This window comes from Zootoca vivipara, chromosome 3 (assembly GCF_965207765.1).
Source record: "Zootoca vivipara chromosome 3, rZooViv2.hap1.1, whole genome shotgun sequence".
Lineage (NCBI taxonomy): Eukaryota > Metazoa > Chordata > Lepidosauria > Squamata > Lacertidae > Zootoca > Zootoca vivipara.
Window position 1 is genome coordinate 115,102,023 of NC_142586.1, and position 26,876 is coordinate 115,128,898.

At 48.1% G+C, this 26,876-nt stretch overlaps 1 protein-coding gene across 1 annotated transcript; it reads left to right on the top strand.

Moving 5' to 3' along the window:
• Nucleotides 1–143: 143 nt before the first annotated feature.
• On the top strand, nt 144–25,277 carry RP1L1 (RP1 like 1). The gene is made up of 4 exons (XM_088666939.1): nt 144–275; nt 7,075–7,735; nt 16,688–16,856; nt 18,204–25,277. The coding sequence occupies exons 2-4, from the start codon at nt 7,097–7,099 to the stop codon at nt 24,449–24,451; spliced, it is 7,056 nt and encodes a 2,351-aa protein (XP_088523065.1). The 5' UTR covers nt 144–275; nt 7,075–7,096; the 3' UTR covers nt 24,452–25,277.
• Nucleotides 25,278–26,876: the final 1,599 nt, after the last annotated feature.

Genomic DNA, 26,876 nt, shown 5'->3' on the forward strand with positions numbered 1-26,876 from the left:
ACCCCTTTCCTCCGCCACTGTCCCCATCTAGTTAGTGCAGAACCTTACAGTTGTCACTATTTAAATACATTCTGTTAGTTTCAGCCCAGTTCTCCAGTCTGTTAAGGTTCATCTTGAATCCCGATTTTGTTCCAGCGTTCTCGGCTACCCCTCCCAGTTTGGTGTCACCTGAAAATGTGATGAGCATCTCCTCAATACCTTCATCCAAGTCGGTTATAAATACCTCTGGATTTTGGACACCTGACTTAGCTGGATAACCGTGCTACAAAATTCATGTAAGTACACATTTTAAAGGGTGGCTGTGTTTTGGTTCCCTGGTTCCCTTTGGAAATTGGCACTTTGGTAAAATAAAGGTAAAGGGGCCCCCGACCATCAGGTCCAGTCGTGTCTGACTCTGGGGTTGCGGCGCTCATCTCACTCTATAGGCCGAGGGAGCCAGCGTTTGTCCGCAGACAGCTTCTGGGTCATGTGGCCAGCATGGCAAAGCTGCTTCTGGCAAACCAGAGCAGCGCACGGAAACGCCGTTTACCTTCCCGCCGGAGCAGTCCCTATTTATCTACTTGCACTTTGACGTGCTTTCGAACTGCTAGGTGGGCAGGAGCTGGGACCGAGCAACGGGAGCTCACCCCGTCGCGGGGATTCGAACTGCCGACCTTCTGATAAGCAAGCCCTAGACTCTGTGGTTTAACCCACAGCGCCACCTGGGTCCCAACACCAAATATAAATACAGTAAAAGCATTAAAAACAAAACCAAATCAAACAAAAAAACCAAACAGTTGATTAAAATATAAGTTATAATACAGTTTAAAATGAAGCTTAAACTGCAGCCTCCTTTTAGTGGTAACCTATCAAAGCCATAAGGGGAGAAAACGTCAAATATTCACCAGGGCCAACTATCCATGCTGGTCCTACATGGGCCAGCAAAAAGAGCCGAGGGAAAATTTATATACAAATCCCATATAAGGGGTTCCATCAAAAATAAATAAATGGGGGGGGGAGACTGAGTCCAGCCCAAAGGCCAGGCGGAACAGCTCCGTCTTGCAGGCCCTGCGGAAAGATGTCCAATCCCGCAGGGCCCTAGTCTCATGTGACATAGCGTTCCACCAGGCCGGGGCCAGAGCTGAAAAGGCCCTGGCCCTGGTTGAGGCCAATCTAACCTCCCTGGGGCTTGGGACTTCCAAAGTGTTGTTATTTATGGACCTTAAGGTCCTCCGCGGGGCATACCAGGAGAGGCGGCCCCTTAGGTACGAGGGTCCTAGGCCGCACAGAATATAAAAATGCAGAAATATATAACAATAACAAAGCAATAACCCTCCCTTCTCCACACACCCCCAGTTTAAAAGGTCGTACAGTGGTACCTCTACTTACAAATAACTCTACTTACGAATTTTTCTACTTACAAATGGAGCTCCATCCGCCATCTTGGTTTAGATAGGATTTTTTCTACTTACGAATTTTTAGATAGGGTTGCTTCGACTTACAAATTTTTTCTCCCAATGCATTCCTATGGGAATTCAACTTACAAATGTGTGTTCGGAACCCATTAAATTCGTAAGTAGAGGTACCACTGTAGATTGTTTAATTAGCCAAAGGCCTACAGAAAACAGTCAGACAAGACACCTAATGATATGCAATGAAGGCACCAGGTGAGTCTCCCTAGGAAGAGCGTCGCAAAAGCTGGGAGCCACCACAGAAAAGGCCGGCTTCTTGTGTTGCCACCCTCTGGACCTCTCATGGAAGAGGCAAACCAAGAAGGGCCTTGGATTAATTGGGCCCAGAAACTAAATACCGTATCTGCATCAGAGTTTTCCCCAGGAGCATCCGTTGACAGGGGAGGTCTGTAGCTCAGTGATAGAGGGTCAAGCTTTGCTTCAACCCTTGGCATCTCTGGGTATGGCTTGGAGAGATCCTCAGTTTGAAATTCCAGAGAGCGGCTGCCGGTCCGTATGGACTGAGGGGGCCGAGAACCTCAGGCCCCAGGAGAAGGGAGGGAGGTTATGTGGTGGCCTTGCCCCCACCTCCAGCCCTAGGAGCCTTCATAGGGGAGCAGTTTCCAGAGGAAGACCTGGGAGGGGAGAGAAACCCTGTTTGCCATCAGGTGGTGGTTGGTTTGGACCTGTGCCATCCCACCTCCTGCCCAAGGAAGCTTCGGAAGGGAGATGCTGCTGCTATTGGCTTTATGTGTATGTGTTTTTTACGCAGTCATAAGGGCAGGGTACTGTTGTTGTTGTTGTTGTTGTTGTTGTTGTTAGCTGAACAGAGTGAAAGATTATGAGTCACAGGGTGTGGAGACTATGTGCATAAACTTAACAGTGCTTGGTTTATCTTTTGGCTGCTATTCTGCTAATGTTGTTGATACCTCGCAAGACGAAAATAATTTGTTCCGCGGGTCGTGCCGTCTTACGGAATTTTCGTCTTGCGGAAACAAACGGCAGACGGCAAAAAAAAAAAACCCGGCAAAAAAAATTCGTCTTGCAAGACGCGACCATAGAAAGCTTTGTCTTGCGAGGCAACAAAGAACCGCTAGACGCTTTCGTCTAGCGAGTTTTTCATTGCGCGAGGCATTCGTCTTGCGAGGTAACACTGTATTGTTTTATAGATTAAAAATGCCATATTTTTAATCATATAATATTACTTTTGCTTTAATTGTGATGTTTCGCTTTTTTTTAGTTGCTGCTTCATTAACAGTGTTTCATAGATTGCAATTGTTTCTCTTACAGTTTGTTAATTATTCCGTACGATTTGTGCTGTATTTGTGGTGTTCTCTTATGAGCTATCCTACCATTGCTATTTATTGTTTGTAAGACGCTTTGGGATTCATATGAATTAAAAGCGGAATAGAAATCAAATAAATCAAATCAAATAAATCAGGGGCTGAATGCAGTCATCCAGGCCTAGCTGGCCTGTTCCCTCAAACACTGATAAGGTCTTTTCCTTTCCTGGTTGGACGATAGAGTGTATAATAACTAGTTCAATGTCAAAGAGCGAGCTGGCAGTACAGTCATACCTTGGAAGTCGAACGGAATCCGTTCCAGAAGTCCGTTTTACTTCCAAAACATTTGAAAACCAATGTGCAGCTTCCAATTGGCTGCAGGAAGCTTCTGCAGCCAATTGGAAGCTGTGGAAGTCCTGTCGGACATTCAGCTTCCAAAAACCATTTGAAAACTAGAACACTCACTTCCGGGTTTTGATTGGGAGCCAAGGCATTCGAGATCCAAGGCACGACTGTAAATCACTCCGTTGAAAGTTGGAGTTAACTCTTTATTAGCAAAAACATGATCTTCACAGACTTGGCTGAGCATCAGGTCTTTATGAGTACAGCAGCCCATTCCCCATGGGTCTTACTGCATGAAATCAGTTGCCAAGACAAGGAAGTCCCTACCTCCCCACAGCCGTCTAAGTCCCCTCCTCTCCAAGGCTTTTCTCATGCAGAGACTGTGCCTGCATGCAGCTTGTAACTGCTCCACTCATTTCAGCCCTCTTCTGGTTCTGGGAGATAGGGCTGGAGAGCTTATTGCAGCAGGAGGGGAAGACAACCTTGGCTCGTCCCCAGCCTGACTCACCTCTGCCTGACTCTCCTTCCTTGGAGGTTTTTAAACAGAGGCTGGATGGCCATCTGTCAATGATGCTTTAGCTGAGATTCCTGCATTGCAGTGGGTTGGCCTAGATGACCCTTGGGTTCCCTTCCAACTCTACAACTTTATGATTCTTGGCCTCCCTCCTCCCGCTCTCCTGCTTTAGCTTCTGCCTCTGATTCTGGACTTCTCTCTGCCACAGACTCTCCCAGGTCTCTAAGCCCTGTTACCTCTTCCCAATCTTCTCCTTCCTACCAGACATCATTGTCCCACATCATTCCTGCATTGCAGGGCGGGGGGGTTGGACTAGATGACTTTGGGTGTCCCTTCCAACTCTATGACTAAAATCAGGAAAGACTTTCCGACAGTAAGACTGTTCAACCGTGGAACAGACTCCCCTCATTGGCAGTTTTTAAGCAGAGGTTGGAAGGCCATCTGTCACGGATTCTTTAGCTGTGACTCCTGCGTGGCAGGGGGTTGGACTGGATGACCCTTGGAGGTCCCTTCCAACTCCGCAATTCTATGATTCTTTGATTCTGCATCAGAGCAAGGGGTGTGGGTATGGGTGGGGGGGGGGAGAGAGAGAGAGCACCAGCAGTGTCAGCTGCCTCCAAAGTTGAAGGTGGCTTTGAATACCTTCCCGAAGCGATTACATGGCTTTGCTGTCTAATGTTAGCAGCAATGTCCCGATTAACCCTGGGAGCTGCATGCTCAGTTATTTCGAGGGCAGGGCGAGCGGCAGTGCAGAGCAGGTGCCCGTGGCCCTGGTCTTGAAGCCCAGCCTTGCGTAAGGGCCTGCGGACATTTTACTTAACCGCTGGTCCCTTCACTGGGCACCGGAAAGGAACAAGGCACTGCGGACTACCAAAAAAAGCATGAAGCCAACTCGTGTAAGTACAGGCACGTATATTTGCCCTGCTTGTGATCCAGAGTTGTATACTTGCCTGCCTGTCTTGCTTTTGGTTTGTGGCCCCTGTTATGTCACCCACCCACCCCCAAACCCCGGAATCCTTGACGTGGCTTTTCCTCCTCTTATCCCACCCAGACCTTATTTGACCTACCCCCAAACACACACATAGTTGTGAGATGCAAAGCGTTTCCTGATGCGCCAACCCATCTTGGTTCTGGGGGAAGGGGGAGAAGCTGTGGGAACCAGACAGAGGGCCTTCTCGGTAGTGGCGCCCACCCTGTGGAACACCCTCCCATCAGATTTCAAGGAGATAAGTTAAAAATACAACCTTTAGAAGACATCTGAAGGCAGCCCTGAATAGGGAAGTTTTCAATGTTTGATGTTTTATTATGTTTCTGTATATGCTGGAAGCTGCTCAGAGTGTTGGGGCACAATTTATTATTATTATTATTATTATTATTATTATTATTATTATTATTATATCACGCGATCACTCATAGCTGAGTAAGATTGTCTTCCATGAACATGGTCTTAAGAGTGAGTCCGTAAGTGACTGTGGAGACCAATTCTGGATCCAAACGTCCTTCCACAGTGGGGACATAGGTTTCTGGGTGGGAGTTGATCACGGTGAGGGTTTGCCAAACATGCCTTCCTATAATTATAATAATAATAATAATAATAATAATAATAATAATAATAATTTATTATTTATACCCCGCCCATCTGGCCGGGTTCCCCCAGCCACTCTGGGCGGCTTCCAACAAAACACTAAAATACAGAAATCCATCAAACATTAAAAGCTTCCCTAAACAGGGGTGCCTTGAGATACCTTCTAAAGGTCTGGTAATTGTTGTTCTTTTTGACCTCTGGTGGGAGGGCGTTCCACAGGGTGGGTGCCACTACCGAGAAGGCCCTCTGCCTGGTTCCCTGTAACTTGGCTTCTCGTAGCGAGGGAACCGCCAGAAGGCCCTCGGAGCTGGACCTCAGTGTCCGGGCAGAACGATGGGGGTGGAGACGCTCCTTCAGGTATACCGGACCGAGGCCGTTTAGGGTTTAGCCCTTAGCACATTTCTCCCTTTCGTACTGAGTTCGGTTTTTATACTACATTTTTAAAGATTTGCCTTGAGAGAGTCTTTGAACCTCTTTTGTTGACCACCAGCATTACGCTTTCCATTTTTAATTATTATTGTAAAGAACAGCTTCCTGGTTTTCGACAAACACCCAAAAGGCTAGACAGCACCCTTAAACCTATCCATGTTTTCTAGTGCAATGGATGTGCTTGTTTTTGCAAAGAAAGTTCTGTGAAAATGGGCACAAACTTTTTTTCAGCATTAGCCTCCGGTCGGTTTCAGCATCCAGCATTAACCACCCAGGGGTCCTTTACCTTTACCTGTATACCTGAAGGAGCGTCTCCACCCCCATCATTCTGCCCGGACACTGACGTCCAGCACCGAGGACCTTCTGGCGGTTCCCTCGCTGCGAGAAGCCAAGTTACAGGGAAGCAGGCAGAGGGCCTTCTCGGTAGTGGCACCCGCCCTGTGGAACGCCCTCCCATCAGATGTCAAAGAGAAAAACAGACTTTTAGAGGACATCTGAAGGCAGCCCTGTTTAGGGAGGCTTTTAATGGTTAATAGATTATTGTTTTTTAATACTTCTGTTGGAAGCCGCCCAGAGTGGCTGGGGAAACCCAGCCAGATGGGCGGGGTATAAATAATAAATTATTGCTATTATTATTATTATTATTATTATTATTATTATTATTACCTTTTACCCTCCACTGGGAGAGTTGTCAATCAGCCACTCCGGAAACTCTTACAGCAGGTGTTCTGCCTAACTTGGCAAGAAAGTAACTGGTTGCATGAGGACATGCGTGGAGGGATCTCAGGGCCCAAATACGGCCCTCCATGTCTCTCCCTCTGGTCCTAAGAACTCTCCCCAGGCCACTTAACTCCGTACCCAAATGGGGAGCCCCCAAGGGAAGGAAGCTCAGAGTCCAGGGAGTGGTGGGGGGATGACAACGAGTGGCCAGAGGAAAAAGGACAGGGAAGAAGAGGTGTTGGAAGCTGAAGAGCAAACAGGGCTTAGTGAGCTGGGAGAGTCTGTAGCAGAGAGAAGTCCAGTGTCAGAGGCAGAAGCTAAAGCAGGGGAGGAGGGGTGCCAAGAGGCAGAAATGAGTCAGGCTGGTACAAAATCACAGGTTTCTTCCCCTCCTGCTGCAACAAGCTCCTGGAACCAGTAGAGGTATAAAGGGGGCAGAGGAGAGGTTGGCTTCATGCAGGCACAGTCTCTGATTGCTTGGGGGGAAACCCTGGAGAGAAGGGGACTTAAATGGCTTTGGGGTGACGGGGACTTTCAGTCTTGGCAACTGATCTATGGGGCAAGACCTAGTGGGGATGAGCTGCTGTGCTCATTAGGCCTGTCACTCTGCCTGGTCTGTGCAGATGGTGTTCTTGGAAATAAAGAGTTAACTCCTCTTTGCACAGCGAGATTTACTGCTGCCTCGCTCCTGGCACTAATAGACCCATGTGTGTGTGTTTTATCAAATATAAACCATACGATTCATAGACACCTCTTGTTCTCGCCTTGCAGTTACCTCTAAGCATTCGTCAGGATGACGCAGGAGCCCACTGACCCCCTCTCCGCCGCCAGCCCCTACAACTATGAACAACCCCTCCCCCCCGTGGCTCGGACCAATGCCTTCACCCAGGTCCCCCCTGCCAAGAAGATAACATTTTACAAGAGCGGGGACCCTCAGTTTGGAGGGGTCAAGATGGCCATCAACCAGCGCAGCTTCAAGAGCTTCAACGCCCTGATGGACGACCTCTCCCACAGGGTCCCCCTGCCTTTCGGGGTGAGGACCATCACGACGCCGCGGGGGTTACACTGCATCAGCACCCTGGACCAGCTGGAGGACGGAGGGTGTTACCTGTGCTCCGATAAGAAATATGTCACGCCCATCAGCATTGGTCCTGCCGGCCGGAGAGCTGTTCCTCAGAAGGTCGGCCAGCCGGCCAGCACGTTGCGGAGAGCAGCCCAAGACATCAAGCGCGAGGACCACTCGACCGCTTTTGCCCAGCAGAGTCCGCGGATACCCAAGAAAGTCACTCTGGTTAAGAACGGGGATGTGGCCACCAGGAGGCCGATAATCCTCAATCGCAGGAACGCGCGGAGCTTCAAGACTCTCTTGGACGAGATTTCGGAGATCATGCAGTTCACGGTGAAGAAGCTGTACACGTTGGACGGGAAGAGGGTGAGTCTTTGTGCCGCAGAACACTTCGTAGAAGAGCAGCCTGACTTGGCTGCTTCGGTCCAAACCGTGTGTACTCTACACTAGTGTTTCCCAACCTTGTGCCTCCAGCTGTTTTCGGTCTACAATTCCCATCATTCCTGACCACTGGTCTTGCTAGCTAGGGATGATGGGAGTTGTAGTCCCAAAACATCTGGAGGCACAAGGTTGGGAAACACTGCTCTACACACCCAAAAGTGCAGGGCGCAAATTGCAGCATGATGGGAACCCCAAGCAGCCCAAGGAAGCTTGGTGGCTTCTCTCTTAGAACCAGGCAGAAGCTGAGCTGATCAACCAGTGGTTCTCAGAGTAGGTGGTAGTGCCTCCTGGGGGGGGCAGTGGGATGACCGGTGGGGGGTGCTAAGAGGCAGCAGGGTGGCAGGGAGGTGCTGGAAGTGCAAATGGCCACCAGACTTTGAAAAGCCGGTATCACTGGATCAAGTCCATCCATTTTGTTGAACTAATTAAACTGAATAGTTTGAACTGGATTTTGGATAAATGTGAGCAATTGAATTTTCTTGTGCTGTTCTCTTCCTTAAGGGTTCTCCCCCTCCCCAATTTTGTCCCTAAAGCAACTTTGTTTGATGTTTTATCGCATTATTATTATTATTATTATTATTATTATTATTATTATTATTATATAGATTAAGGCCAGAGGTTTTCAACCCTTTTGAGTCCACGGCTCCCTTGACCAACTGCATTCTTTCTGCTTGCTTGCTTACTCCGAGGCTGCCTCTGTTCCTGGCACCCAGCACCCCCTGGCCAGCCCCAGGGGCACCCTTAGCCTGCAGAGCTTGTAGCCAGGGCTGCTGCAACAAACAGCTGTGCAAGCCTTTGGGAGACAGAAACGCGAGAGGACATCAGAGGAGGGAGAGAAGGACAGAGGCCGGTGTTGACTGCGGTACCCCTGACCATCATTCAGGGCACCCCAGGGTGCCACAGCACATGGGTTGAAAACCACTGGATTAGGCCAAAAGAGAGCATGAGTAGCTCATAGTCACTCAGCAAGCTTTAGAGTAGACCGAAGTGAGAATCTGAATCCAGGTCTCCCCACTCTGAGGCCATATTCACACCTTGCCTTTAAAGTGCTGTGATACCACTTTAAACATTCATGGCTTCTCCCAAAGAATTCTGGGAGTTGTAGTTTGTTAAGGGTACTGCTGAGAATCATTCTCCTATTTCCCTCCCTGTGAAGAGGTGTTGAGTGTTAAACCCCTCCGTGAAGGGAATGGGGGACTCCTAGCATTTCTCAGAAACCTTAAGAAACTACAGCTCCCAGAATTCTTTGTGAGAAGCCATGACTATTTGAAGTGGTATCATAATGCTTTAAATGTGCTTAATCTTTTTCTTTTTAAGATAATTTTATAAGCTATATAAAAAAAATCCTTCAGTAGCACCTTAAAGACCAACTAAGTTTTTATTTTGGTATGAGCTTTCGTGTGCATGCACGAAATCTGAAGAAGTGTGCATGCACATGAAAGCTCGTACCAAAATAAAAACTTAGTTGGTCTTTAAGGTGCTACTGAAGGAATTTTTTTATTTTGCTTCGACTCAGACCAACACTGCTACCTACCTGTATTTATAAGCTATGTAACCTTCTTGTTCAATTCAGTCTTTTTACATGGTTTTTTAAAAATGCATTGGGATTTTTTTTTTTGTAATTATGTGGTTGTTTTTTTTATAATCTAATAACGATATATTGTAATGGTTGAGAGTGAATTTCTGTTTAATTATTTGTTGATGTGTTGTATGTTAATTTTATTGGGTATGTTTTAATGGATTATTGAATATTACTTTATTTGATCAAAGTTGTTTACTTTAAGTCATATTTTTATTATGATTTATTCGTATTGGATCGGATTGCTATAAGATGCGTGACATTTTATATTTTGCTGCTTTTTCAGCTTGTGAATTGCCTTGTGCATAGTAATATAAGAGAGGTGATATACAAATTAAAAGTGAAACAAAATGAAATGGTGTGAATGTGGCCTAAGTCCATCTTTCACACCATACTGGCTCTTAAATCAGTTTGTGTCAGAACAAAAGACCTGGCGTCAAGGCCAGCCCACCCATGAGTTGAGGCAACTGCCTCAGGCGGCAAGATTCACGGGGCAGCAGATCCTGATTTAGATCTTTATTCCCCCATGTTCCTAATGTAGATCTTCACTCACCCCTTCTTTCCTGGTGGGGAGAGAGCTCATAGCTGCCAAGTCTCCCGTATTCCCTGGGAAATCCCCGTTTTTCCAACTGTTCCTAGCTGGAAAAAAATGGATTTTTTTGTTTCCCCCCGGTTTATTCTGGCACGGCGGCCATTTTGGAACTGGGCGGAGCTTGCTCAGAAGCGACTTGATGCTGCTCTGCCCAGTTCCAAAATGGCTGCAGTGCGACTTCTGGCGCGGCGGCCATTTTGGAACTGGGCAAAGCAGCATCAAAAGTCACTTCTGAGCATGCTCCGCCCAGTTCCAAAATGGCGGCAGCGCTACTTCCGGTCTGCTACTTCTGCCCGGTCCCTTATTTCTCCGACAGCAACTTGGCAGGTATGGAGAGAGCTGCCATTTTGTGATTCGCTTCAGGTGCCAAAATTTCTTGGGCCAGCCCTGCCTGGCATATATGGGACCCGGAAGACATGGAGGTCAGTGGCTAAACTAGTGGATACAATCCTGATCTTCCATGCCTCCTCTTCATATTCCTACATTTGACAAGGGGCTCTGTGTGTATTTGGTCCTTTAATGAGAGCGTACCTTCTTGTTTGCTTCTCATTTTATCTCCTCCCCTTTGCTGAGAACACAATAGGACCCCAAAGATGTATGGAGATGGGGGGATCAGAGGTTCTCCAGATGGTACTAGAAAACAACTGCCTTTATCGCGGTCTGTGCTGGGTGATGGGAGATGGAGGCCAGCAACATCTGGAACGCCACACCTTCCCCTACGAGGGGCTTGTCAATGTGTTCACACGAGCACGGCTTATATTGACATTTACCTTCTGCTTTTGAACTCACCTCCTCTTCCCTTCTCCTTCGTCCAGCTCACAAACTCCTCTCCTGAGCTCACCCCACAAGAGCTGTTTCCCTCGCAATCCCAACAGTCACAGAATCTTGGAATGTTCCTTTCTGGTGCTTGTGAAATAGGGAAGACGGGGGCCCCACCCGTTTATCTCTTTGCTCGGTTGAGTAGTACATCTCAGTGGGTCACAGAATTGACCCTTAGAATTGTAGAGATGGAAGGGACCCCAAGAGTCATCTATTTCTCCCTGATGTTGAGTCAGAATCTCCTTTCTTGTAATTCAAATCCATTAATTTGTTTCCTACTCAAAGTAGCAGCTCCCTCAACTCATAAGGCTTGGTTTCCATAGCCTTGATCATCTTGGTTGCCCTCATTTGTACATGTTCCTGCTTATCATAGAATTATTGTCTATATCCTTCTTAACTTGCAGTGCCCAGAACTGAACACATTATTCCAGGTGTGGTCTAACCAAGGCAGAATAGAGCAGTACCTTGATCTGGACCAGGCATCCCCAAACTTCGCCCCTCCAGATGTTTTGGACTACAATTCCCATCTTCCCTGACCACTGGTCCTGTTAGCTAGGGATCATGGGAGTTGTAGGCCAAAATATCTGGAGGGCCGTAGTTTGGGGGTGCCTGATCTGGACACTAGACCTCTGTTGATGCAGCCTAGAATATCACTTTTTCCCCAGCTACACCACACTGTTGACTCATGTTAAGCTTGTGGTCTACTAGGACCTCTAGATCCTTTGCACATGCACTACTGGCAAATCAGGTGTCCCCCACCTTATATTTGTGCACCAGGTTCTTCCTGCCTAGGTGCAGAACAATATTTACCTGCCTCCATTCTGCAGGGACCTAACCTGTTCTCCAAGAACCCTCCAAGATTGTCTATAAGATTGTCTGAGATTATATCCACAAGCTCCTTTCCTAATCTTAGATGCCGCTCATCAGGCCCTGGAGATTTGAATTCATTCAAAGTAGCTCTAAGTGTTCCTTTAACACCTCTTTTCCTATCTTGGGCTACAGCTCCCTCCTTACATCATTTATTCTGTTATCACCGGGTTGGGCATTGTGGCCCTTTTGGGTGAAGACAGAGACAAAGGAGGTGTCGACCAGTTCTGCATTCTCTCTGTCTTCTCCACCCAGAAAACCATTTGATTGTTCTTCCTCTTGCTTCGGCCATAGCCGAAGAAACCTTTTTTAATTCTTTCCATGGGTGTAGGCAAGGGGGAGGGGGTGGCAGCCAGCTGCCCTCCTAATCAATAAAAATCAATATGAATACATTGATTTATATTATCAAAAGGCCTGCCCCCCCCCCAACAAAAATCCTTTCACCCATGATTATTTCTACTCATTCTGAGCTTTCTCCTGCCTGACCTTCTCCCTGCAACTGTTAGCTACTCGAAATTTCAGCTTACATTCTCCCCAAAGTTTCTGAATTAAATGGCGATTTCCTACCCCCCTTAATAGTATCATCATCATCATCATCATCATCATTTTACTTCCACACCTTTCTCCAGAAGATTCCAGGGCAGGTTTCAGGGATTTAAATGTGCAATGTTATTTGAACGTGTAATATTATTATGCAATTATTTGTACATAATCTTGCCTTTCTTTCTTTCTTTCTTTCTTTATTTATTTATCCGTTCATCCATTTCTTAGGCCACTTTTTAATTTATTCATTAAATTTGTATCCCGTCCTCCCTCCCAAAGGAACCCAAGGTGGCAAACATCAGAAGGTTAAAGGCCACACTATTTTGACCGAGGTACAACTGTATTTTTTAGTACTTCTTCCTTGTCTGGGTAGCCAGGGAATGTGCAGAGAGCAAGCTATGGCACAGAGATAACATTTACATTCATTGTTCCGCCAACTTATGATTGACTGATTGATTGATTTCATTGCATTTGTATCCCACCCTTTTCATTTAATCCCCACAATAACTCTGAGGGAGGTTGGGGCCGAGAGGCAATAATTGAGCCTAAATCCCCCCCCCAGTCAGTTTCATGGCCAAATGGGGATTTGAACCCCAGCTTCCCAGGTCCTAGTCAGACACTCCTTAACCACTAACACTAAACTGGCTCTCTTTTGCTTCTGACCCTGCATGGATTAACTTGTAAAAATACTATCTCGTGACTTTTAATGTAATTTTCGATTAATGTTCCTGGGCTTTGTTTTATGGCGGTTGTTGTTGTTGTTTAGTCCAGGCATCCCCAAACTGCGGCCCTCCATATGTTTTGGCCTACAACTCCCATAATCCCTAGCTAACAGGACCAGTGGTCGGGGAAGATGGGAATTGTAGTCCAAAACATCTGGAGGGCTGAAGTTTGGGGATGCCTGGTTTAGTCGTTTAGTTGTGTCCGACTTCATGACCCCATGGACCAGAGCATGCCAGGCACTCCTGTCTTCCACTGCCTCCTGCAGTTTGGTCAAACTCATGTTCGTAGCTTCGAGAACACTGTCCAACCATCTCATCCTCTGTTGTCCCCTTCTCCTTGTGCCCTCCATCTTTCCCAACATCAGGGTCTTTTCCAGGGAGTCTTCTCTTCTCATGAGGTGGCCAAAGTATTGGAGCCTCAGCTTCAGGATCTGTCCTTCCAGTGAGCACTTAGGGCTGATTTCCTTCAGAATGGATAGGTTTGATCTTCTTGCAGTCCATGGGACTCTCAAGAATCTCCGCCAGCACCATAATTCAAAAGCATCCATTCTTCGGCGACCAGCCTTCTTTATGGTCCAGCTCTCACTTCCATACATCACTGCTGGGAAAACCAAAGCTTTAACTATACGGACCTTTGTCGGCAAGGTGATGTCTCTGCTTTTTAAGATGCTGTCTAGGTTTGTCATTGCTTTTCTCCCAAGAAGCAGGCGTCTTTTAATTTCGTGACTGCTGTCACCATCTGCAGTGATCATGGAACTCTCGCTGCCTCCATTTCTTCCCCTTCTATTTGCCAGGAGGTGATGGGACCAGTGGCCATGATCTTAGTTTTTTTTGATATCTTTTATCCCTTATGAAGGAGTTGTCTCGCAATTTTGCGAATCGATTCTTTGGCAGGTTGATTTGCTCTCATGTTCCTATCTTTGGGTTCTGGATTCCTGTACTTGTTATATCATATCATGCATGTCTTGCGCTTTGGGAGTTGTTTAACCCAGCGATGTACATCACCCATAGAACGTATGATATGGGGCAAGGAGAGATCTTCAATAACCAACCCATAAAAGCCTCTAAAATAGGAGGGGAATTGGACTGGGACTGTAAGGAAGCTAATAATAGAATCAGAGAAACAAAGAATTGTAGAGTTGGGAGGGATACCAAGGGTCTATACAGGAATCGGAACCACAGTGGTACCTTGGTTCTCAAACTTAATCCGTTCCGGAAGTCCGTTCCAAAACCAAAGCGTTCCAAAACCAAAGTGCGCTTTCCCATAGAAAGTAATGCAAAACAGATTAATCTGTTCCAGACTTTTAAAAAAAAACCCCTAAAACAGCAATTTTACATGAACTTTACTATCTAACAAGACCATTGATCCATAAAATGAAAGCAATAAACAATGTACTGCAGTCACACAATCAATCAATCAATAGCTGAACTGGGTTCCACGCAGTCACAAAAAGAAAACAAAAAAGAGCCGCAAGAACAAAAACGCAAAATAAATAGCAAAAACAGACCGATCTCAGCGTAACACTCAAAACAGAAGTGTGGCACTCAAATCGGAAGTGTAACACTCCAATCGGAAGTGTAACACTTAAGATGGAGGCGTGGCACTCAAAACGGAGCATATTTGGCTTCCGGAAAATGTTCGCAAACCGGAACACTTACTTCCGGGTTTGCAGTGTTTGGGTTCCAAGTTGTTTGAATACCAAGGCATCTGAGAACCAAGGTACCACTGTAATCCTTTCATTTCTCTGTGATGTTTGGGAATTTAACCCCCCTTGGAGTTATCCCAAGTGGGATAGCTCAGTCAGTAGAGCATGAGACTCTTAATCTCAGGGTTGTAGATTTGAGCCCCATATCAGGGGGCTGGGCTTGTCATCCCTTCCATTTCCACACTTCTATGATTCTATGATTAGCCTGAGAACAAGGTGGGTGGGGAAGGCAGTTCTCAGTTATGCTGGGCAACATTATAGCAGAAGACCCGTGGTTTTGGGACTGTGACCGAAGGAACTTCAGGCTCCTTGTTGGGGTTCCTTTGTGAGGCTTGGGCTTCCCATCTGCTACTGGGCCAAATATGTTCCGGAATGTGAGGAATTATAACCTGCTACTATTTTTGTGACAGTAGCTTGGCAAGTCCACGTTTGATGAAGCAGCACATAAACTACTTTCATAGTTCCAAAGAATTTTAATTTTTCCTTCTGAAAATGTCAGGTAATGACAAACAAACAAACAAACAAACAAACAAACAAACAGAAACTGCTTGGCAATCATTTCTATGCAATTTTGCACACATTTTTACTTACCAAGCATTAATTTAACTGAAATACCTTTCGGATTCCCAAGTCACGTTGCAAATTTTTAGCACCCCCTCATTTTTCGGAAGTTGAATGTTGAAAAATTCTACATGCCCTACTGCCCTGCGCAAGCGATCTTGCCTTCCGGAGCAGGCACAAAATCTTGCCAGATCTCACGAACGCCTTCCGAACCCATGTGCCACCTTTCCAAAGCCCGGAAGGCAAGGCAGAGGGCTTAAAAACTCTTCCCGTGGTGGGGAAACCTGGAATGGAAAGAGCTTTTAAAGCTTTCTGCCTTGCTTTCCGGGCTCTGAGAGACATTCACATAGTCTCTGGAACCTCTTCCAAGATGTTGAACGGCCCCTTGCAATGGTTTCCCCCTTCTCTCCCACACCCAATTTTAATTTTAATTTCAGCCAAGTCAGTGGCCGACCTACATTTTGGGGGCCCTGAAGCTTGAACTTTCATGGGGGGCCCTTTGCAACCAGCAACAAGGTCTGGGTAACCACTGTTATCTGCTTCCATGGGGTTGTTCCACCACACCTGCACAACATCTGTGGTACTGACTCTCAGACTTTGGGATCTTTGAAATATTAACAACAACAACAACATCAACAACAACAACAACAAATCAATCTGAGTCATGCAATGCAAATTGGGTCTATTAGACCCAAAATGTTTAAGCAATGTGGACTAAAGTTGGTTCTGGGGGCCCTCCAAGGTTAGGGGTCCTGAAGCTTAAGCTTCCTTAGTTTCCTAGCAGATAGACACACACACACACACACACACACACACACACACACACACACGAAGTTCATAATGCTATGATTGCACAAATAAAACCTGTGTAAGTTGCAAGCCTCTGGTACAACTGGATCTTCTTCTTCTTCGGCGTTCACTCATAGCAAAGTAAGATTGTCTTCCATGAACACGGTTTTAACAATGAGTCTGTAAGTGACTGTGGAGGCCAATTCTGGATCCACACATCCTTCCACAGTGGGGACATTGGTTTCCGAGCGGGAGTTGATCACAGTGTGGATTTGCCAAGCGTGCCTTCCTCTTAGCACGTTTCTCCCTTGCGTCCTGAGTTCGAGTGTCAAAGCACATGACACCTTTGGTAAAGGGTGTTCTCCAATTGGAGCGCTCGCAGGCCAGTGTTTCCCAGTTGTCGGTGTTTATACTACATTTTTTAAGATTTGCATTGAGAGTGTCATTGAACCTCTTTTGTTGTCCACCAGCATTACGCTTTCCATTTTTAAGTTCAGAATAGAGCAGTTGCTTTGGAAGACGATCATCAGGCATCCGCACAACATGACCAGTCCAACAAAGTTGATGTTGAAGAATCATTGCTTCGACTCCTGGTGATCTTTGCTTCTTCCAGTACACTGGTATTAGTTCGCCTGTCTTCCCAAGTGATGTGTAAGATAAGTCCAGTTTTGACGTCTGCTGTGCATGCCTCCCCTCCAGATTGACAACATGCAAGCTCTGCTGCACTGCCCCAATGTCCTCGTCTGTGTGGGGAGAGAGCCCTTCAAGCCCATCGTGGTGGAAAACCCCAGGAAGCCCTCCTCGGAAAAGCTGCCCGGCCTGCCTTCACAGTCCAACAGCAGAGGCAACGTTGGCGAAAACCACGAAAGTAAGAAAGAGGGCAGGGGGCTGGATTTGGGTTGGTGGTTTGGAAGCAGTTCGTTCTTTTTCTGGAAAACGTGTTGGTCACCCACCCCATCCAAAGGTCTCAGGGGTGAAGTGACCTAATCTGGATGGCCTTCCTGGATCAGAATGAGGATCCATGTAGGTCTGTATTCAGACTGCAGACAGCAGCCACTCAGGTGCCTTGGGAAACACTTGGTTATATTCCAGCATCTAGAAGCCAAGGGTACACTGCCCCTGACCATGGAGGTTCCATTTAACTTATCCTGACTGAAATTAATTTCATTTGTTTAAATGCTGGTATAATGAATCAGATAATTTCAGGGTTGGAAGGGGCCCAAAGGGACATTTAGTCCAAACCCCTGCAATGCAGGGATCACAGCTAAAGAATTATTATTTTTGTTATGTCGTGAGTGCGATTTCAGCTCTTCGTGAAGTCATCTCAGAATAGTGATTCAGCATACTAGCAAGGAACACCTAGGAGTCAAGTATAACAAGAACAGTCTTCTTTATTGCAGTAGGAATCTTGACTGACTGGAGGGAAAGGGTGAGCTCCTTTCATACTCTCAGGAGCAGGGGTTGGGGAAAGGATACATTTAGATTTTGGCGGGACCCTATCAGAGTGAGGATCCAAATTGTGCTAACAAGTTAACCAATAGCAACTGTCACCGCACTCATTTGAATCGCCCTGGAGTGGGAAAGGTAGTTACAGGACTAGCAGAGAAACTCGTGTACACAAATTAAACCAATACATAACAATTTTCTTTACAGCAATTCTGTAGCTCAGATGGGAACTTGGGGGAATGTTTAAAGTGGGGAGGCTGCATTAAAAATTGATTTTGCATCCTCCTCTAAATGTCGCTTGAGTGATGTTGAAAGGACTGGCAGTTCCAAAGAGCACTTTTGCAAAGGGCCTCCCCCTGCTCCCATTTGAGGCTCTTGTGTCCGGAGGGGAGGGGCTGCCTTAAAAGCCCTTTGCAAACAGCCATAGGGCTTTGAAGATGTTGCAGATTCTTAAGTGTCAGACAGGTCATAAAACAGCAGCAGCAGCAGCAACCTCTGTACCTTGGCTTTTAACACCTGAGGCATATGTTTTTAGGACCCACCTTATATTAATGCTGTGGGTTGTTTTAAATTGTTTTTGATGTTTTGATGTTGTAAGCCACCTTGGGACTTTATGGCAAAGGGCAGGTAATAGTAGTAGTAGTAGTAATAATAATAATATCACTGAGCTCGCAGTTTACTATCTTAAGTACCGCTGTATGGTTGGCATAATTCCTTATATTTTTCCTTTTTGTGTTTCCTCAACACCCCCATCTCCTGCAAACTCCAGTGAACTTTGGACTCAAAGCCAAGAAGAGTGTGATTCACCCCCGGTCGGCCTTGAGCAATCGCTCCACGAGATTCTCTTTGTCGTCGGAAAAATCCTATCCAAACGGCCTTGCAACATCGCCAGAGAATTGCGCCCCCTGCTTGAGCCACTGCCCACACTCCAAAGCGGGCAACCTGGTTCATTCCTTGGTCAACGATGACATCGAGAAGAGGGTGCACGTGAACAAAGATGGCAGCCTGTCCGTTGAGATGAAAGTCCGCTTCCGCCTGCTCAACGATGAGACGCTCCAGTGGTCCACACATATCAAGAAGTCCAGTCTGAGAGGCAAGATACCCTGTGAAGAGATGGGCATAGACGAAGACAATGGAACAGACCCCACAGAGAAAGAGAACCCGGAGGCGAGCTCAGAAGTGGACGACTCATTATATCCCTGCGATGCCGATTCCTACATCTCGAACCTTGACGTGTCCGAAAATGAGGAGGCATGTTGCCGCAATTGTGGCAAGCCGTGCAAAGACTATGACATTTGGAAGAACCCTATGCATGCTTCCCAGAAAGAGGAGCCATGGGTCAAGAACACCTGGTACACCCACTCTTCTTGCTCGAGCACATCGTCCCACCGTAGGGTCGTCCGCAAAAAGACGGCCTCCGTCGAGAGCAGCCATACCTCGTCCAGCGGAGAAGAATATTCCAAGCATGTCGTACGGGAATCCTCATGTTACTCGGAGACTGTAGAGAACAGGGTAGAATACCGTGCGGTCAAAAAATGCCGTTGTCAACATGGCCAGAGCAACACGAGCAAAAGGGGGTCACCCGTGGAAATGGATTCCGCAGCTTGCTTAGCCAATGCCCAAAATGAGGACAGTGCCACAGCGACTGCAGAAGGAATGGAGGGCAACGGCAGCAGGGCAGGGAGCAGCAGGTCAAAATCATCTTGCTGTTCCACAGAAAGCCAGATCAAAGTGTGCGAGGAGAGCAGCAGCGTGGTGAGGACCATCTCCTCCCGTAGCATCGAGGCGAGGGAAGAGGTTGAATTGGAAGAGGCCAGCTGCCCGTCCTCTCCGAAGAGCCCCTGCAGCCAATCCGTTCAGTGTACCACACCTGAGACAAGAGGCAACCCGGATGAGCCTTCAGAAGATGCTCAGCCAATCTCTTCATTCTCCGTGGAGGAAGAGGCGGACAAGGAACAAGAGGAAACCAGCGAAGTTCATTCCGCCTTGGAAAATGTGGCCTCCAACCAATCGGTCAGGGATGAAGTCAGCCAGTGTGGGAGCTGCTCCACAGAACGGTCCTTCCATTCCAAAGCTTGCGATGGGAATAGCCAGAGAGGAGACAGCAATGAAACGCAGGTGTGCAGCGCAGCGGCTTCCTCTTGCTCCAGGAGGAGCAAGCACAGCCGCAGTCACCGAGAGGCAGGCGCCAAAGTCTCCAGGGTGTCCACCATCAAGAAAAAGAGGACAAAAAGGTCTCTGCGTGCAGAAGATGCACGGTCGAGCAGCAGGGCCTCTTGCTACTCCAAAAGCTCCCCAGAGATGGAGGGAAGAGAGGGCGGGTGCCATGCATCTCACGACTCAAGCTCTCCTCGTTCCAACGTGTCGTCCTTAAGCGAAGCGGCGGCACCTCCCGCCAACAAGGTGGAGAGTGCAAGCAGCTCTTCCAGGCATTGCAGCCAGTCCTCCAAGAGCACCAAGAAGGGCGGCCAGCCGGATTCCTCCAGCAAGGAATCATCTCCTGGCTCCAGCTTCTCCAATTCCAACGGGGAAAATGGAACTGACGGACCATCAAGGCCGGGGAGCGTGCTCGAATCCACATGCTCCAAATGCGGCTGCAGGGTGGCAGTGAGAAACAATGGCCTTGGGAGCATCCAGTCGATTGTGTCTTCCCGTTCGGAGAGTAAATGCGCAGAGACAGAGGCGTCAGGCAGGAGCGAGCATGCTGGCTCGCAGTCGAGCATGGCGCAGTCCTCGAAGCCGAGGAGGAAGAAAAGCAGCCTCCATGCCAACACAGAACACTCTAGCCAAGCTTTGGCATCAGAGTCTGCGTCCATGTACAGTTTGCACTGCCCAGCTCCCCCGAAAGGGAGGCCAAGCGACAAAAAAAGTCGGTCTGCTGTGCTGAAGAAGAAACCTAACAATGCCAGCACCGCTGAGTCAGAGCCAGCTGCAAGCAAAGGGGAAGAGGAAGCAGCCCATTCGCAGCCCAGTGAAATGGAGGCGGAGAACAGGCCGGGGGATCCTTCTGAAGCGCTGAATGACGAGGCAGGATCCTGCCAAGGAGAGGCCGAGGTGGAAGGCGATGAGGATGTCATCCCTTCTTCTCTTCCCAATGCCTCTCCAGAAGAAGTTGTGCACGAGTGGTTGAGGAAGATTCCCTCGAAGACTCTGCTGATGAAATGCGAGATGCAGGATGACGGAGACGGCACAGAACTGGATGCTGAAATGCCCAGTTGCTCAAACAACCAGGAATCGTTGGGAGAGGAGTTGGAAGGAAAGAAAGAGGAGGAGGAGGAGGAAGAAGAAGAAGAAGTGGCAGCCAAGGAGGCAGCTGAGGAGGGGGGCGTTGAGGGGGCCATTGAGGAGGGAGCCGACGAGGATCTCATTGATGAGGCAGCTTCCAAAGCGGTTTCAGAAGAGGCTAAGGCAGGCCAAGCAGAATGCAACCACTCTGTCATCTCCAGCCAGAACAACCACAAAAAGGACTTGCCCAGCACCATCCAGACCTCTGTGCAGATCATGAAGGCGCTGCTGGCTTCCAAGCAAGAAGCCAAGTTGGACCGTTCACACAGCTTGCCTGAAGTCTCCCCTACGATGGGCAGAAAGCTCAGCAACTCGGCAAACATTCTGATCACGTGCCTGGCTAGCCTGCAGATCCTTGACGAAGAGCTGGACCCCTCAAGCAAGTCCAGCAAATGCCTGAACAGGCCAAGGTACACTGAGCTCTTGAACATTTTCCAGGCTCTCTGGTTTGGGTGCACGTCAGAGAAAGGTGGCACGAGCTCAGGCCTCCAAGGAGAAGCCCCTGAAAAAGTGCCCTCCACTTTCAAGGACCATAAAGATGGTGACTTCACACCCTTGTCCTCTTCTGGGGTGGATGTGAGCAGTGGCGATGGAGGCTCAGGAGAGGGGAGTGTTGCTGGTGCCCGAGACTGTGCCTTGTCGCCAGAGAAAACGAACGGATCCAAGCCCACCAAAGAAGAGGAGAAAGAGGAGGCAGAACAAGAGGGAGGCTGTAGTGAGGAAGAGGAAGAGGAGCATTCCCAGCCTTGCTTAAAATCTGAAGGAGATGAAAAGGCAGCCTCTACTGGAGGAGAGGAGGTGACAGAAACCAATGAGAACCAGGGCAGCGATGTTGGTGAGGAGGAGGAGGAAGATAAAGAAGTTGTTGGAGAAGAAGAAATGGAGGATGTCGAGGTGGAACAGGCAGAAACTGATAATGCTGGTGTAGACTCTGTTGAGCAGACCCAAGAGGACCCCACTATCAAGGAAGTAGAAGAGAGTCCCAGTCAAGAGAACGCTGATGAAGCTGATGAAGAGCCAAGCAACAATCAAGAGAATGGTGATGAAGTGGCTGAAGAGCCAAGCGATAATCAAGAGAATGTTGAAGTGGCTGAAGAGCCAAGCGATGATCAAGAGAATGGTGATGAAGTGGCTGAAGAGCCAAGCGATGATCAAGAGAATGTTGAAGTTGCTGAAGAGCCAAGTGACGATCAAGAAAATGTTGAAGTGGCTGAAGAGCCAAGCGATGATCAAGAGAATGTTGAAGCGGCTGAAGAGCCAAGCGACAACCAAGAGAATGGTGATGAAGCAGCTGAAGAGCCAAGCAATAATCAAGAGAATGCTGAAGAGCCAAGCAACAGTCAAGCTGAACCCGACCCAAACACAAATAAGAGAGAACCCCAAGCGAGTGTCGAAAATCAGCTGGTGGATGAGTCAGAAGCTGACACAGTAACCAGCAACATAGTTTCCCGCCAACCCACAGCAAAAGCTTCCCTCATCACCCCACAGAAATCTATCGACCCCGACCCGGTTTGGGTGCTAAAGCTTTTGAAAAAGATCGAGAAGGAATTCATGGCTCACTATGTCAGCGCCATGAATGATTTCAAGGTGAAGTGGAACTTGCCAAATAGTGAGGAGTTGGACTTGATGATTGCACAGCTGAAAGAGGAAGTGAGCCGGAGGATCCAAAAGAGCATCGAGAAAGAGTTAGGGAAAATCAGAAGCAGGGCGGGCAGGAGGGTCCCGAGGCCTCCGGATGAGGAGCTGCGCCGTGATTCTTCCATCCTGCAAGTGGAAAACCGAAGGCGCCGTTTGCAGAGCATTCACAAAATGTCCCTCTACAATGACCGCAGCAAGCCGCGCGAGACAAGGGAATTAGATGAGGAATTGGATTTTTTCAGTACGACCATTAGAGACGACATAAGTGACCCCCCTGGGGAAGAGGAGTACTGCCCTTGTGATGCCTGCTTCCAGAAGAAGATGGAGGCCAAAGCCCTGAGGTCTCGAGGGCCGGTGGTGGCAGCCAATGCCCCCATTGTGAAGGCCTTTGACCTACAGCAAATCCTGAGGATGCAGAGAGGCAAGGCAGAAGAGGACATCGCAGAAGAGGAAGCAGAAGGGGAGGCCACTGAAGCTGAGGCAGAGCAGGAAGTGTTGGCTGATGAGGAAGAAGTAGAGCAGGAAGTGACCGAAGGTGAAGCAGCTGAAGCCCCAGCAGATGGGGAGGAAGAAGCATCAGAAAACCAGAACTGTGAGGAAGCCGAGGGGGAGGAAACTGTGAACGAAGAAGTATATGGTGAAGCACAAGAGGAAGCAATGGAGGAAGGAGAAGAGGGAGAGGAGGAAGTAGAAGAAAAGGGCGAGGGGGAAGCAGAAGAAGAAAAGGGAGAGGAAGTAGAAGAAAATGAGGAGGAAGTAGAAGAAAAGGGGGAGGAAGAGGAAGTAGATGAAGAAAAGGAGGAGGAAGCAGCAGAAGAAAACGGGGAGGCAATAGAAGAAAAGGGAGAGGAGGAGGAAGAAGTAGAAGAAGAAAAGGGTGAGGAAGTAGAAGAAAAAGGGGAGGAGGAAGCAGAAGTAGAGGAAGTAAAGGAGGAGGAAGCAGAAGAAGAAAAGGGGGAGGAAGTAGAAGAAAATGAGGAGGAAGTAGAAGAAAAGGGGGAGGAGGAGGAAGAGGAAGTAGATGAAGAAAAGGGGGAGGAGGAAGCAGAAGAAGAAAAGGGGGAGGAAGTAGAAGAAAATGAAGAGAAAGTAGAAGAAAAGGGGGAGGAGGAAGAAGAAGTAGATGAAGAAAAGGAAGCAGAAGAAGAAAAGGGGGAGGAAGTAGAAGAAAAGGGGGAGGAGGAAGCAGAAGAAAAGGAGGGGGAAGGAGAAGAAGCAGAAGCAGAAGAAAAGGAGGGAGAGGGAAGGGAGAGGGAAGAGGAAGAAGGGGGAGAGGAAGTGGAAGCAGAGGAACAAGAGGGGGAAACGGTGGTTGCAATGGAAGAAGATGAGGAAGTGGGAGCCAAAAGTGAAGGAGAGGGGGAAATGAATGAGGAAGAAGAGGCAGTAGACGAAGAAGAAGCAGCTGCAGAGGAACCTAAAACGGCAGCTGATCCAGAGGCAGTTGAAGAAGATAACCAAGGAAATGAACCTGAATGTGCAGAAAACGATGATGGCGAGGTCTCTGAGGCACCAGCAGAAGAAGAGGAACAGCCTCCGGCAGACGGTGCAGAAGAGGATGAGGACGATGCCAAGCCAGAGGCAGAGTATGAAACGGCAGAAGTAGAAGAAGCAGGAGAAAATGAAGCAGAGGCGAACGGCGAGGAAGCAGAGGCAGACGAGGGCAATGAACCTGGGCAGGATGGTGGCAGTGAAGACCCCAGAGAAACGGAAGAAGGAGCCACCGAAGGGGCAGAGACCCAGAGAAAAAGGTCCGCCTTCTCTTCTATGGGGAATTGTTCCCAGCAATCCCAGAAAGGGTCTGAGGAGGGGAATGGCGAAGAAGAAGACGAAGACTGTAAGGAATTGGAGGGTGATGGTGGTGAGGATGGAGAGGCAGAAGGCGACGCAGAGGCCAAACCTACAAAGATGTACCCAGATAGTGAACAGGAGGAGGAGGAAGAAGAAGAGGAAGAGGAAGAGGGAGAAGAAGACCGAGCATCCCCTCAGGCAAAGAAGAAACCCAAAACTGAAAAGAGCAAAGGTGGAAGCGGCTCAGTCCCTAAAAAGGAGGCGAGCTCAGAGGCGATTGATCAAGATGACCTGGACTTTTAGAATAAGCCATCCAAGACCCAGGGGACCATCGGAGAAGCGTCTGTTTTCTCAAGTCCTACTAAACCAGACATCTCTCACCCTCCGATTCCCTTCCATGCTGTTTGCATATATTGACAGCGCAAATACCTGTGCATCTTTGTAACCGGGGGGGGGGGGCGGGGGGGCGGAATCGGCCACAGCAGTGCAGATAAGCAACTTCCTGTGGCGAATATTGCATTACAGGGAGTGTCTTCTGCACATCGCAAACTGGAATTCCTTCAGAGCCCCTTGCACTCAAGTCGTGAGGGCGAAGCATTTGCTCCCAAGGGGACGGGGCATTTGCTTCTTGAATGAGAAGCTTCGCTTATGGACAAACCTGTCCGGTGTTCCAGGGAGTTCCACAAGTGTTTCGTGCGCATAGACAAGGTCACACACACTTCCACACGCATGACGACGTTTACACGTCATTTGAATGTCGCAGCTTACTTGAACTTTTAATATAATCCAATTTTGCTCAACAGATTATGTGTTTACCACGGAGACAATATGTCACCCCTTTTACTTGAGGAGGGAAAGGCAGCAATATTGTATATCTCTGTTCCCTGCCCCCCCCCCCCACCAAGCGAATTGTAGCTTTCCAGGGGGAAATGGTTGATGGAAAAGAACAATCAAATCTCATTTGCACCGCTGTATAAAATGTGTCTGGTTTAAGCAGCAAGGAGGCTGTCTTTCCAAATGTGTGGGTTCCCCCTGCCTTTTTATATTTTGTAAAAAAAAATTAGCTTTTTTTAATTGTTTGTTTTTAGTCAAGCATGTAAATGTGAATGAAATGTGGAAAATGGATGAGCATCACATGAGAAAATAAAACAAACCTGATTTGTTTATCCATGTTTTCTTTATTTTATTTTTTAAAAATGCCCCACCCCAATGGGAAGCTAGAACCATGCACTTGGAAGGTACCTCAAAGGTCATTTGTCCCAACCCACTTCCAAGGAGTCCTGCCCCTTGCATTGCAGGCTGCTCCTCTGTCAAACAGCCAATACCACCAGGGAGTTCCTCCTAAATTCCAGACGAAATCCCATTTCTTGTCATTTGAACCCGCTGGTTTGGGTGGATTGCAGGCAACCCCTTTCCCAAATGCATTGGGAGGCTGGCATGGGGGCAACCCCACTGGTCAAAACGACCTACTGGTTGCAGAGGGGGAAGCTCACGATCCTTTCTCCCACCCTTGACCCATGTAATAGCCCTTCCCAGGTGGCTCAATATATTGTGGTGACTCACAAGATGGTGCCCTAACTGCCTTTGAGTCCCATTTTCCCAGCATCATCTTTGGCAATCACTCGTAGCCGAGTAAGATGGTCTTCCATGAACACGGTCTTAACAGTGAGTCCGTAAGTGACTGTGGGGGCCAATTCTGGATCCACAAGACCTTCCACAGTGGGGTCGTAGGTTTCCGGGCGGGAGTTGACCATGGTGAGGGTTTGCCAAACGTTCCTTCCTCTTAGCACATTTCTCCCTTTCGTTCTGAGTTCGAGCATCTTCGAAGCCCATGACACCTTTGGTAAAGGCTTCTCTCCAACTGGAGCGCTCGCAGGCCAGTGTTTCCCAATTGTCAGTGTTTATACTACATTTTTTAAGATTTGCCTTGAGAGAGTCTTTGAACCTCTTTTGTTGACCACCAGCATTACGCTTTCCATTTTTAAGTTCAGAATACTGTAGAGTATTTGCTTTGGAAGACGATCATCAGGCATCCACACAACATGACAGGGTATGGGGTATGACATGATATGGGGTGTGATACAGGGAGTTCTCCAGCCATGAGGAGTGGTCAGGAGGTTCAGTGGGGGCAGCAGTAAGGGTGTCACTGCTGCCCCCAAATCTGCCCCCTGAGATAATCACGACAATCTGCCTAACAGCAAAGCTGCAGCCTCTAGATATCCGAAGATGGCTATCATGCGCATGAGACTCTTAATCCCAGGGTCGTGGGTTCGAGCCCCACATTGGGCAAAAGATTCCTGCATTGTGGGGGGTTGGACTAGAATACGCAAGTTTCTAGTTCTCAATTGAACCTGGCAGCGTGTCTAATTTTAGCTGCCTCCCTTGCTCTGAACCTTTGTGCCGCGTGAGCTGCTTCTGTAGGTCAGCCAGGAAATGCTCTGGGGCTGAGCTCTCTAATTCGAGACTCTCTGCTCCTTGCATAAAGGCCTCACCTTGCTTCTAAGCATGAACATGGGCAGAAACATCAGGAGCAGAGATGGGAAGAGGCTGGTGAGCTTCGATTCCCACAAATATTTCCTGCAAAGCATCGCCAAATGTCAGCACAAGGAGAGGCTGGCTGCTTTGATCCTCAATACTTTTCCTTTGCCAACCCTCCCCAAGTCTCCTCTTTGCCAGTCAGGCTCCAAGAATTGGATTTTCCAGTGAAACAAGGAAAAGGGTGCTGGGA

What these genes read in the sequence shown, in the direction of transcription:
- RP1L1 (XM_088666939.1), top strand. Translation starts at nt 7,097, where the DNA reads ATGACGCAGGAGCCCACTGACCCCCTCTCCGCCGCCAGCCCCTACAAC. An exon ending in ACACGTTGGACGGGAAGAGG is followed by an intron (nt 7,736 to 16,687) that starts GTGAGTCTTTGT and finishes CCTCCCCTCCAG; the next exon opens with ATTGACAACATGCAAGCTCT. An exon ending in CGTTGGCGAAAACCACGAAA is followed by an intron (nt 16,857 to 18,203) that starts GTAAGAAAGAGG and finishes TGCAAACTCCAG; the next exon opens with TGAACTTTGGACTCAAAGCC.